The 13,592-nt window shown below is 37.6% G+C and overlaps 1 protein-coding gene across 1 annotated transcript in view; it reads left to right on the top strand.

Moving 5' to 3' along the window:
* Nucleotides 1–12,585, top strand: part of LHFPL3 (LHFPL tetraspan subfamily member 3) — a 475,954-nt gene extending 463,369 nt beyond the window's left edge. Inside the window, exons 2-3 of the mRNA XM_027838886.1 lie at nt 8,065–8,301; nt 12,503–12,585. Of these exons, the coding sequence (XP_027694687.1) occupies nt 8,065–8,301; nt 12,503–12,585 (320 nt within the window). The remainder of the gene's footprint in view (nt 1–8,064; nt 8,302–12,502) is intronic.
* Nucleotides 12,586–13,592: the final 1,007 nt, after the last annotated feature.

Below are 13,592 nucleotides of genomic sequence, written 5' to 3'. Positions count from 1 at the left end.
CATCACCCTCTACATTCTGTGTTCTAGGATAAAGACTTAGTTGCTTAGTGATAGCTTTTGGGCACCTAGGTGGTTCAGTGAATAGAGTGCCAGGCCTAAAGTGGGGAAGACTCATCTTTCTTGAGTTCAAATCTGGCCTCTGACATTTATTATCTCTGTGGCCCTAGGCAAGTCACTTACCCCTGTTTGCCTTAGTTTCTTCATCTGTAAAATGAGTTGGAGAAACAAATGGCAAACCACTCCAATATCTCTGCCAAGAAAACCCCAAATGGGGTCACAAAGAATCAGACACAACTGAAAAACAACTTGAACAGCAAGAAGTGATAGCTTTGCTAATTATTCTTGATTTAAAGTGCTTTCAAAATGTAAATAAGATTACAAAATCACACAATCTTAAAATACTTATTTCAGATTTTAGCTCCATCTAAATTTCAGTGTTCTCAGACAAAGTCTCCAGGTACCCTGCCTGGTTCTAGTTTTAATGTAAATTCATAGCTATCAGCAGGTGAGAGGTCTTCCAGTATGTGTCTGAAGGAGAGACAAGGTAGCAGATTCAAAGCAGAAGGGGACTCTAAGGCCATCTAGTCCAGCGCACTGATTTTATAAATGAAGAAATTGAGGACTACAGAAGTTAAGTGACTTGCTCAACATCACATGAATAGTAAACATGTAAATGTGGGATTTGAACCCACATCTAAGTGACTCCGTATCCAGCACTTTCCACTGAGAGGAATAGTGAGATAGTCAGATGGATTGGTAATGTTGTAAAGAAGATTCCTGTTTGATGATTATATGGAAATATATTTTGCATGGCTGCACATGTAAAATCTATATCAAATTTCTTGCCTTCCCAATGAGCGGAAAAAGGAGAGAGGGAAGAAGAGTATTTGGAACTCAAAATTGTGAAAAACAAGAATTAAAAATTGTTTTTATGTGTAATTTGAAAAATAAAATATTAAAATTTTTAAAAAGGAATGTGAGCTCCTTAGGCACAAGGATGACCTTAAGTTTTGTATTTGTAACCCAAGTGCTTAGTAGAGTAAATGACACATAGTAAATGGAGGAAGAAGAAGGAGAAGGAAAAGGAGGAAGAGGAGGGGAAGAAGAAGAAGAAGAAGATGATGATGATGATGATGATGATGATGATGATGATGATTCCCATTTGGATTTTGTTGTTTGGTCATTTTTCACTCATATCCAACTCTTCATGACCCCTTTTGGGGGTTTTTTGGCAGAGATACTGGAGTGGTTTGCCATTTCTTTCTCCAGCTCATTTTACAGATCAAGAATTAAGGCAAACAGGGTGAAGTAACTTGCCCAGGGTCACACAGCTAGTAAGTTTCTGAGGCCAGATTTGAACTCAAGAAGAGGAGTCTTCCTGAGTCCAGGGCTGGCACTCTATCCTAAAGCCCCACCTAGCTAGCAGTCCCTGTTTGGGCTAGAGGACCTCTGAGGTTCTTTTCAGCTCTGAGATTCTGTTATGTATTCATATAATAGGATGTTATAATGAAATTTAAAAGGCTAAGTATGAGGAAGTTAGAAAAAGCTAGAAATCATGAAAAAATTAAAAAGCAGAACCAGAAAAACATAGTATCCACTAAGTACAGTCATATAAAAGGAAACATGCAAAAGAATGATTTGACAAAGAAAACTATTAGAGGCCCAAATGCAATATCTGAGATGTTAAGAACATTATTTACTTTGAAATTTTGAAATTCACTTTTTTCTAATGTAAATACTTATAAGGCAAGTTAATTTTTTTTTTAGATTTAATGTCATCTACAATCACTTTTTTTAATTGGCTCGTGCCAAAATATGAATTGGAGGCATGGAACACTGAATTTAGCTCATATTTCTTCTGAGTTCCTAGGCCTAAAGAGCATTGAGTCTGCTTCTCTCCTTTTTACCCCATTCTAGAACAACAGGTCCCAAAAGAAGTTCTTTTGTGTAGTGGGATTTTCAGAGTCATCTCAGGGCCATCTTAACTCCTCACTTTCACTTACTTCAAATATCCAGTTTTTAACAACTCTTGTCATTTCTACCTTCATAACATTTCTCCTGGGACATTTCACTCACCCAGCTACCACTCTGGTTCAGGCCTCATCACCTCTCACCTGAACTACGTTTGTTGTTTTTGTCAAGTCTTCTGTTGTATCTGATTCTTCATGACACCGTAGACCTCTGTCCATGGGGCTTTCTTAAGATACTTGAGTGCTTTGACATTTTCTTCTCCAGTGGCAGACAGAGATTAAGTGACTTGCCTGAGGTCACACAGCTAGGAATTTTCAGGGCTGGATTTGAATTCAGGTCTCCCTGACTCTAAGCCTAGCCTGCTTTCTACTACATCACCTAGCTGCTCCCTCACCTCAACTGACAATAGTCATTTAATTGGCCTCCCAACCTCAAGTATCTTCCCACTCCAACACATCCTCCAGTCAGTTGCCAAACTGTTCTTCCTCAAGAGTAGGTCTAAATGTCACTCCTATACGTCAATAAATTCAGATACCTCCCTATAACCTCCGGATCCAATATAAACTCATTTTTAACATTTAAAGTTTTCACAACATGGCCCCTTCCTGCCTTTCCAGTGTGTTTACACTTTACTCTGTTACACATATATACTCAACAATTCAACTACAATGGCCCTTCTCAAATATAACACTTCCGTTGTCATAACAGCAACAGTAATTTCAACAATAATAACAACAATGGGCACAGTGGATAGAGAGCCAGGCCCAGAGTCAGGAAGACTCATCTTCCTGAGTTCAAATCTCACCTCAAACAGCTTACTCACTAGCTGGGTGACCCTAGAAAAATCATTTACCCCGGTTTGCCTCTATCATCTGGAAAAGAACCTGGAGAAGGAAATGACAAACCTCTTCAGTATCTTTGCCAAGAAAACCCCAAATAGGGTCACAAAAAGTCAGACATTACTGAACAACAAATAACAATAGCTAGCATTAATATAGAGCCTATCATGTGCCAGATACTGTACTAAGCACTTTATTACTTCATTTATATTATTAATTAATTATTTATTTAATAATATTAATTAAGTTAATTAATACATATATTATTTCATTTAATTCCCACAACAGTCGTGTGAGGTAGGTGCTGCTGTTGTCCTCATTTTACAGTCAAGGAACTAAGACAGACAGAAATTAAGTGATTTGCCCAGGGTCACACAGCTAATAAGTGTCTGTGGCTGGATTTGAATTCAGGTTCTCCTAACTCCAGGTCCAGCTCTCTTTCCAAAACTAGCTGCCTTTGCTAGAGCAATAGCCTGTCAAAATCATCATTTTAAGCTTTTAAAAAGAGTAGCACCATGGTACAAAGTAAAGTACTGGTCCTAGAGAAAGAGTTCAATACTTTCCTCTGTTTCTTACAAACTGTAATCTCAGGGAGGTCACTTCATTTCTCTGGATCTTCATTTCCTCATCTGTAAAACAAAAGGTCTGGACTAGATGGTCTCTAATATCACCTGCAGTTTGAACAGTCTATGATTTGACCCAGATCCGTGATGGAACCTCTAATGCATATGGTTTGGCCAATAATCACCTGGGCCCAGGGTGTTTATTAGGGCCCTCATCCTACAAGCCCTGTCCTCCAGTAGAGCCACCCAGCCTTGGCCAATGAAAGAAAATCGAGAAAGGCTATTTGCAGAAGGGAGGACTTCAGCTCACACTTAAAGGAAGAAGCTAGAAGGTGGAAACGAGTAGAGCATTAGAGGCATGGGAGATGGGGAGATAGCCACTGAAAACCTGTGGAGTCAGGAAATGGAATGTTGTATTGAGGAACAGTAAGGATACCGGTGTCAATGGATTGTAGAGTAGATGGAGGGTACCAAGGTGTGAGAAGACTGGAAAGGTGGGAATGATCCAGGTTATGAAGTTCTTCAAAGGCTAAATGGATTTTTTATTTGGTCCTGGAGATAACACTGGAGTTGATTAAACAGGGACGTGGGGATATTAGAGGGATCTAATGTACTTTAGGAAGATCTATTTGACAGCTGAATGGAGGATGGATTGGAGTGGCAGAAAGACCAACCAGCAGGCTATGGTAATAGTTCAAGCATGAGATGATGAGGGCCTGCACCAGATGTTTTGGGTTTTGTTTTGTTTTGTTTTTTTAACACAAGGACTTTTCTTAATGGAAAAAAATCATTTAATCTATTTAAAACAATTAAAATATTTATCCTAGTCAAAACAGCAAATAGCCCATGTTTCACAATTGCAGTTTCAGTTCAAAGATCTATGCTATTCTAAATAAATTCTCAAGACTTAGCTCCCCCAGAAACATAGCTCATGGTAGAGAGCTCACTTGTTCTAGAATCATCATATGTTAGAATTAGAAGAAACTTTAAAGACCATTGGAAACAAGGATGTTTGGTAGTCCAGAAAGCTTAGCCTTTCCCTCTTCTCAAGCCAACCTCTCCTTATGTCTGGCATCCTTTTCTGGAATCTTCTATCACCACAACTTTCCATGCTGGAGATGTCAGTACTGTATGCTGTATTCCCCCTGGTGCCTCCTTGCCTGTGGCATTGGAGTTGAGAAGTTTCTCTTCACCATCCCCCTTTCCTCCACCAAACAAACTGCCCTAGTCTTTGCCTGCCTTATTGCTCTCCAACAGTTGGGCTACCCTAAGTTGCCCTCACTGTGGGACATCCTATTATGAATGTGTTATCAATCTATTTCATAGCTACTTCATAGCTGGGTGATCTTGGATGATATATTTGACTTCTCTGGAATTCAGTTTCCCCCTCTAGAAAATGTCCATTGGACTAGAAGAGTTCTAAGGACTCTTTCAAGTCTAAATTGATGGACATTTTATCGTCTCATCCTTCTTTCAAGTTAAACATATCACCACTGTACTGTATTTAGTCTCTAGTAATAGGCTATGTCTACATCATCAAGTTGGTCTCGATAACCAAATAGGGACCAAACCCAAGAACCCAGAGTCAGAAACCAGTTTGCTGAATACTTATTATTGATGAAAATGTCTTTTGAATTTTAACCACCAAATCATCAACTGCATTTTATTTTTTAACTGCAAAATTTGGGGGATATGTTATAGACAGAGTCACCTTGCTCCTGAGGTGTGATATTGTACGCTAAGTGTTGAGTTTTGAGTTAGAAAATCTATATTTACATCACATCCCCACCACTTACTAGTTGTGTGACCCAGGGCAAGTCATTTAACTTTGCCAAGCCTCAATTTCTTCACCTGTAAAACGGGAATCAGAATGTTTGTACTCCCTGCTTTTATAGGATTGTTGTGAGGAAAATGCCTCTCAAAATATAAAACACTATATGATATAAACCAGAAGTGTCAAACTCACCTAGAGGCAAGAGGCTAGCAAAACTCTCCTGGAGATAAACCATTTTAAAATATAATTGGGAAATGTTTTACAAAATAAATAAAATATAGTACAAAATAATGTCAATTTGTAGTTTTCTAAGTCAATATGAGGGATCTATATCCATTTCAGTTTGCAACCACTGATGTAAGCTATCATCATTGAAATAATTTATCTTAATTAATGATGATTGATGATTCCTGATGATCATGATGTAAAAATTCTATGATCACCAAAATCTTATGAAGTAGTAAGGAATTCTCTAGTGGCAGTAAGATATAGTGGAGTGGGTCCCAAATGTTTTGGCCTCAAGATCCCTTTACCCTCTTAAAAATTGTTGAGGATTCCTCCAAGAGCTTTTGTTTGTGGATTATATCTATCAATATGTACTATGGTAGAAATTTAAAACATCTTAGAATTATTATGAAAATAATTTTGACCTCACAGATCCCCTTAAAGGGTTTCAGGATTCCCCAGATATCTCCAGACCACACTTTGAGAACCTTGGATGTAATGAAAAGAATTCTGATTTTCCTTAAGTGCAGATCTGACTATGTCATCCCCCATATTCAGTCAACTCTGTTGGCCCCTTTTTGCCTCTAAAACAAAATATTAACTCTTCTGTTGAACTTTTAAAGACTCTCACAACGTTTTCCCATTACTCCTCAAATGCTAGTGTCTTCCTTCCAAAACTATGTTCTATTTAACTCTTTTGTATTGATTCTTTCATATTAATTCTGTGTGGATGACCTTTTCCCCTTTTTTAGCTCACACTCTTCTGGCTATTCAGGCTCAAAGTACCGAGACCCTCAGGATGCTGAATCTTACAATGTAAAAAGTATCTTTCTAAAATAATGACTGAAGCCCAGTACAGCATCATGACTCTTGATAACTTGTCCAGTATCCGTGCTTTAAGGAATGAAGTGGCAATCCCTCTTGCTAGCTTTGGGGATTGACCAGTACTATTTGGTCATGCCAGTGTAATATGACTGTCTTTCAGTAGTAACATAATGTCATTCATAACTTCATTAAAGAAGTAATTTGAATCTTTAGAACTTCTTTTGTACCCTCAAAACTATAAACTTCTAAAGACTGTCTCCTCTGTAACCTAGTTATTATAGAGCTTGAATAGAACTCATTTCCAAACTAGATAATCCACTTCTAGAGAACTAAACTGAATGTAGCAAGTTAAAAATGGCCACACGGAGAAAGCTTATCTGGATCTTCTTATTTCATATCATTCCATTGAGAGAACATTTAAATGCCTACTAGGTGCAAGGCACTACACTAGGCAAAGGCAAAATGAGATAGCCCTTACTATCAAGACGCTTACAGTCTATTGGGGAGATACAACTTATACACATTTAAGTAAACAGAAAGTATATACAAAATAATACTAAGGAATTTCAAGAGGGAAAATCTATTAATAACTGGGGCACGGGGAAGGGGAGGAATCAGAAAAGATCTCTTGGAAGAAGAAGGTTGCTCTGAGTGGTATCATGAAGAAAGTATGGAATTCCAAAAGGCATTGGTGAAGAGGGAGTGAATTCTAGGCATGAGAAAATCACCTCTCAAAGGCATGGAGGCAGAAGATGGAATATTATATATAAGGAATAAGTAGCAATTGACTGAAATACAGCATTCACTAATGGGAGTAATATGAAGTAGTATTGAGAGGGACTTGAGAGTCAGAATTCAAATGGTCTTAAATTACAGGATGAGGCTTTTTTATTATGCATTAAAAGACAATGGAACCACTGATGCCTTTTTAGTAGGAATCTGGTATGGTCTGATCTGATTTTTAACAAGATCAATTTAATAGATTTGTAGAGAACAGATGGAAGAGGGGAAAGACTGGATGCAATGAAACAGGAAAACCAGTTAGGAGAATATTGTAATAGTTTAGGCAAGAAGTGGTGAGGACCTGTAGTAAATTGATTGTGGTTCAAAGAAAGAGGACAAATGCTAGAAGTGTTAAGGAGGTGAAATCAGGTAAGACTTAGCAACTGATTGGCTGTGGGCTATGAGAAGTTGAAGATTACACTTAGGTTGTAACTTGTGGGATTGATGGTGCCATAGGCAAAAACAAGAAAGTTGGGAATAGGAGTGAGTTTGGGGGTGAAAGATTCTGTTATAGGTTATGTTTTGTTTTTTAAAATTTTGCATTTGAAAGATGAGGACTCTTTCATCTCTGAAGGATTCGTAGGATTCCCTAAATAATATTTAGAAAACAATATATGTCTGTTCTTTCCTTGAATTTCAATTTCTAATAAAGCTTTGCTGCACCGTTCTCCATGATGAATATTTTCCATTTTAGCTGCTATCATAGCCCTTTAAAATCAATGCTGTGTCCTCGCTCTGCAGTGTTATGAATTAATTCTTGGCAAAATCAGCAATGGAAGCCAAAAAGAAATGTTTGATGGGTCACTCTTTTTTAAAGAGGGTCCCTTTCAGATAATCCAGACTCTCTCTATAAAGCCCAATATCAGAGTAAGCTTAGGTGAAGAAGACCCATTAGAGAATCTTTGCTTTTAAGATAACCAGAAGAAATACGCAGGTAGGGTTGTCATGATAAACACTGGTCCTTTGAGTGATATCTTATAAAATAGTGACTTGAAGAATGGTCTATAGAGATGTTAATAAAGTGAGAATTGTGTGAATGCTTTCCCATTTTTCTCTTTGTGCTTTTTTTCTCTTTCTTCCTAAGCTGCCTGTCTTGTACTTGGCTGTATGATTTTCCCTGATGGCTGGGATTCAGACGAGGTAAAACGGATGTGTGGTGAAAAGACAGACAAGTACACACTTGGGGCTTGTTCAGTCCGCTGGGCGTACATCCTGGCTATTATTGGAATCTTGGATGCCCTGATCCTCTCGTTTCTGGCATTTGTGCTTGGTAACCGACAAGACAGTTTGATGGCAGAGGAACTGAAGGCAGAAAATAAAGGTAAGACTGCTTTAGGGAACTATCTCTGGGCAGCCTCAAGGACAAAACTTAAATGGTGGTTTCCTTATTTTTCCCCACTATTAAATACCAGTGCATTCCCTGTAGCTCCGATTGGTTGCATCATCTAGTTCATGGTTTATTTTTGTTTAATTCTTTCCAATGGTATCAACTCATGAACTTACCCCTACAAGCTTTACATAAGAGCCTATTGCCTTAGACATTTCCAAAACTTCTATTCCATTGACATCATTTAACTAGCCCTCTTCCAATTTCTTGTTCTTTCTATCTCATTGTCCCATTCTGATTTTATTTTGATGTTTGCAGATATGGGGATGCCACAGTGTTTTATCTATTTAGATAAATGGAGAAGCAACTATATCAGTCTCTATAAAAACATGTATTTTTTTGCTACTCATGTACCAGATTAATATAAACTCCTAGAAAGAGTCATAAACTTTACAAACTTCATTATAAAATTGCAAAGTATTAATTTCAGACTTTGTTCTGTAGGATTGATAGAGTGGTATCTAAATACTCAGATGGATCTGTGAGCTCATCAATGGAAATGGTCCCACCAGCACTACAAACTGTTCCCTGCCTGCCCATCCTACACAACCCTGGTTCATGTCTGTGAGATGGTATTATTGACCCCAAATCATTAGAGCTAGAAGTTAAATTAATTTTTTTGTTGCCCAAGTTTGAAATAGGTCATCGGGTAACCAGAAGTTCTAGGGCTATCTCAGGAAGAACTTTCTTGCCCAAAACACTAAAAACCAGAATGGTAAATAATGAAGAGGTGAATGATCATAAATAATCCAGTAGGCCAATAATTGGTAACAGAACAAGCAATTGTTCAAGAGGAGTCTTTTAATTTTCTCACCACATTTCTAATTAAGGTTCTTGTAATAGAATTTCAGTCTGTCCTTTGCTGCCAATTTAAATTCATCAAACTAGAGAACTCAGTTTGTCTCATCATCAACTGTTCCTGTTAGGACCTATGTTGCCACCATCAAATGATTGTTTTGTTTGTCTAGTTTTGGTTTTGGTTTGTTTTTATTGTAACCTGGAATGAAACATTCCCAAAAATAGGAAACTTAGCTTCCTACTTCAAATTGTTGCTCAAATGAAAAGCCTCCACATACATTTTTAATATGTGTGCTAATATCCCTATGTGAACAAAGCATGTCTGAGCATACAATAGCAAGGTTAGTTAGGAAAACTTGTGATAGGAGATTGTGAAACAGGGAAATTCAGGAGAGCAATCACTTATGGAGGTCTTCATTTCCCTGGTCAAGTAATCTGGAAGTAATATAATTGGCTAAGTGGGGATAGATTGGTATATTCTGCTCTGCCAATAGGGAGTATGTTTTAATTACAAAAATATTACTGTGAATGTTTTGGGTGCTAGATTTTGAGTGGTGCCGAAATAAAATCAACTTAATCACTGATAATCTTCTAGAGTAGACAAAGCCCTTTCTGCGATTTTCTGGACTTGCTCCTCCCAAGATAACCATATCAATATTGCTATTTGCAGTAACAATAACAGAACACATGATGGCATTGATTATGATAAATTGATATAAAGCAATAATAATGGCATTATTAATTCAATGGATCTATTTAGGTCATTGATTTCAATCCTTCTGTTAACCCATTTGTGCCTTCTCATCCTGTGAGATTCCTATCCATATCAGCCTATGAGTTTTCCATAGACCATCTGCTCAACAAACTAGAAAGAGGCCTCCTTTGAGCTATTTTAACATTCAGTTTTTGTTTTTGTTTTTCTGACTAAGGATATGATTATTGTTATTATAAATAAACATTACCAGAAATTAAAATAACATTATTAATGGTGATGTTGTTATTCCCAATAAGAACAATATTAACAATGACCTCATTGGCAGTAATTATAGCAATAATACCTTATGTTCATCTCTAGTACTTTACAGTTTTAAAACACTTTCAAATTCACTCGCTTACTAGAGCTAGTGGCCATAGTCTTTATGGTGCTTGATGGAATAACACAAGTTTCCAGTTCCTGAAGAGCCAACCTGTGTCTTCCCTGGCTTCCTTTAGGACTCAGCTTAAACCCACCTTCTCCAGGATACCTTTCCTAGTCTCAGATCTCCCCACTGTGAGTGCCTTTCCCTTGAAATTCCCTTCCATTTGTATAGCACATATCTTGTATGAGCAGTTATTTGCATCTTGTCTCCCCCATGAAAAAGGGGATTCCTTGAGGGCATGGACCTTGTTTTTGCCTTTCTTTGTATCCTTAACACTTAGCACAGTGACTGGCACATAGTAAGCGCTTATTAAATGCTACTTTGGTGATCTGATTGACTAACTGGAAGGAGCTAATCACATTTGTGGATTTTGTTCTGAAATGCCAACTTTAAAAGTCAGAAAAGCTCCACAGAGCAGCACTTTGTATCTATCTTACTTCTATGTAATAATAGAGGCAGGGCAATTTTTCCCCAGGGGCTAGTATATTCATTATATAGCTCAAGCAACTATTTTTTAAAAACCCTCCAGCTTTCTAGAGGGAATATCATGCAGCTCTGGATGGGAGAGTAAAAGGAAGAAATTAGAAAGGAAGAAGGAAAAAGGAAGAAGGAAGATTAGCAACAAAAAAAGTCATCTGGAAGCTGGCCAATTGTAGGCCTTAGTCTGTGCCCTATAAAGATCCTAGAGATAGGAATAGCCATATCATCTCTGCATTATACAGGAAGGGATGACCATAAGTGGGGGGAGAATGGCACGTGAATAAGCATCTACATTGCACTCACTATGGCACTGTGCTAAGCACTTTATAAATATTATCTCATTTGATCCTCACAACAACCCTACAAGGTAAGTGCTGTTATTATTTCTTTTTTAAGTTAAAGAAACTGAGGCAAACAGAGGTTAAGAGACTTACCCCAGGTCACACAATGACACTCAGACACTATTGTCTGAGGTCAGATTTTAATTCAGATCGTCCTGACTCTAGGCCCAGTGCTCTATCCACTGCACAGCCTAGCTGCCTCCCCCTGAACATATCTGATCTTTAGATCACTGTAGGCTTTTAGTGAATGAGAAAGAAAGAATGGGTTTTGAAAGAAAGCATGGTGTAGGGGAAAGATCAGTGACCTCAAAACTGGAGCTTGAGATGTTTTTCACTTGTGTGACTCTTAAGCAAATGACTTAAGAAACCTTCCATTTGCATGTCTATAAGATGGAGAAAATTATCTAGCTTACAGATAAGACACTTGTCTTAGTTACTTCAGAGAGTATGTAAAAGTTTTGTGAAGTTTACTATGTGTTTTAGTAACTTTTATTTTTAAAAAAGAGGCAATCTAGTAGGGCAGATAGCTAGACTAGGGACAGAAAGACCTGAGTTCAAGTCTCACAAATGAGTTGTGTGACCCAGAGCAAGGCATTTAATTTCCCAACAATACTGTCAATTCTGACACTAGAAATTGCAGAAAAGTTACTGATTTGCATCAGCAGGGGGAGTTCCCTTCCAGGCATGTTCCCTACATCCCAGGTACATTCATTCACCTATCCCAACTCACCCCCCAAAAAAAGGCATGTAAAATTTATTATAGACACAGTAGCATAACCAAGCTACCGTAAAACCTGGATATGATTTTTCTGAAAGCTAGACAATCTTCCTCTAGATAATTTAAATTTAATTGAATGACAGTGATGGTGACAACTTAGAAAACATTTTGTTGTACCCTCCTATTTCATACCATATGTATTTTTTTAAAAAATCATTCATTTCCCAAGTTTTTACATAATTTTGTATACAAAAGATGCATATAATTCCCCACATAATATTTGTAATTTATCATTTCCTGCTCTCCATTAGAGTTAAACTATTACCTAGATAGTTTTTAAAAGACTGATTCTTGAATGCTGGAAACTCAAATCAATCAATTTCTCTAATTGCTATTAGTTTGGGGGTGGGGGGAGGTCTATCAGAGAAGGAAGCCGACGCTTAAAACTAAAATGAGGTTTGGGAATTGTTTGTGGACAGTTTATGTTTGCTGTCTCTCCATCACCATTAGCATATGTAATCAGTAGTTAGCATTTCATTTACTTTGTCAGATGAGATGGATCCAATAAAGTAGCAGCCTTTAAGCCACTTTGACCAAAAAAAAAAAAAAAAAAAAAAAGGCAAGTCAACTGCCCATTTTTGTTATGCTCCTGAAATCAGAAAGGTATAATACCAACCTGGCCTTGAAGCCAAGAAGACGGGATTCAGGTCCTCCTTCTGGCACCATCTCTACTGGTCCATGATGCTGAGAGTCACCTAACTCCTCAGTACTGTAGGCCATTCTATGAGACTGCAAGTTTCAGAGAAGGTGCCAACCTGTGTGAGTAGTTGTCTCTTAGTAACTGCGTGACCCTAGGCAAGTCACTTAACCCTGATTGCCTCAGTTTCCTCATCTGGAAAATGACCTGGAGAAGGAAATGGTAAACCACTCCAGTATCTTTGCCAAGAAAACCCCAAATGGCATCATGAAGAGTCAGATATGACTGAAAGACAGCTGTCTCTTTACCCAAGAGATCCTGATAACAATGACGTTGAAAGTCCTTATTGAAATTAGCTTAATATGCTTTGTTTCCTCCACGTGCTAGTAACTCAATCATGTGCACTTCTGAACTTTCCTCAGTAGTAATATAGATGCAATTAGGCTAGGATTTACAAGTTATGCACCAAATATAACCATGTCTACACTTATCCAAAAATAGTACTAGCTCTGTTGTTATTGGCCTGAGGAATACAAGCCAAGAGTACGGGTATTCCTTCCTGTTTTTGAGTTCAGCCATGTGATTTCTCAATGAGAGAACGAGAGTCAGCATTTAACCTCGCTATTCTGCTTAATAACATCTTTTAACACTTTGAACTGTGAAGCCAATTTAATTATGGAAAATTAAAGTTTTATCCACGTGAAAAGGAGATGAAATGAAAGCTTCATTTTCAATTTATCTTATTAATTGCAAAAGGACAAATAATTACATTTTCCAGAGGTCCCACACTATAAATATCTCTCTATTTATCAGATATCGCTCATAAAGAAGCCTTTTTCTACACATAGGTAGATGGTCTTAGGAGCTACTTATCAAATAATTGAGTTCTTCAGAGAGCAGATTGGAAGGGTCTTTGACTTCCAATACTTAACCATGTGTTTCCCCATTTTCAGTTTAGCTAACAATAGGTAACTTACACCACCAATTATGTGAATGGCTTAAGCTTTTTGTAATATTATGACATAGAACTAGCATGAAATTCATTTTATTTA

The sequence above is a fragment of the Vombatus ursinus genome, unplaced genomic scaffold, assembly GCF_900497805.2.
Source record: "Vombatus ursinus unplaced genomic scaffold, bare-nosed wombat genome assembly UNPS02014830.1, whole genome shotgun sequence".
NCBI lineage: Eukaryota > Metazoa > Chordata > Mammalia > Diprotodontia > Vombatidae > Vombatus > Vombatus ursinus.
The sequence above is the reverse complement of the archived record's forward strand: the minus strand, read 5'-3'. Positions and strand labels throughout refer to the sequence as shown.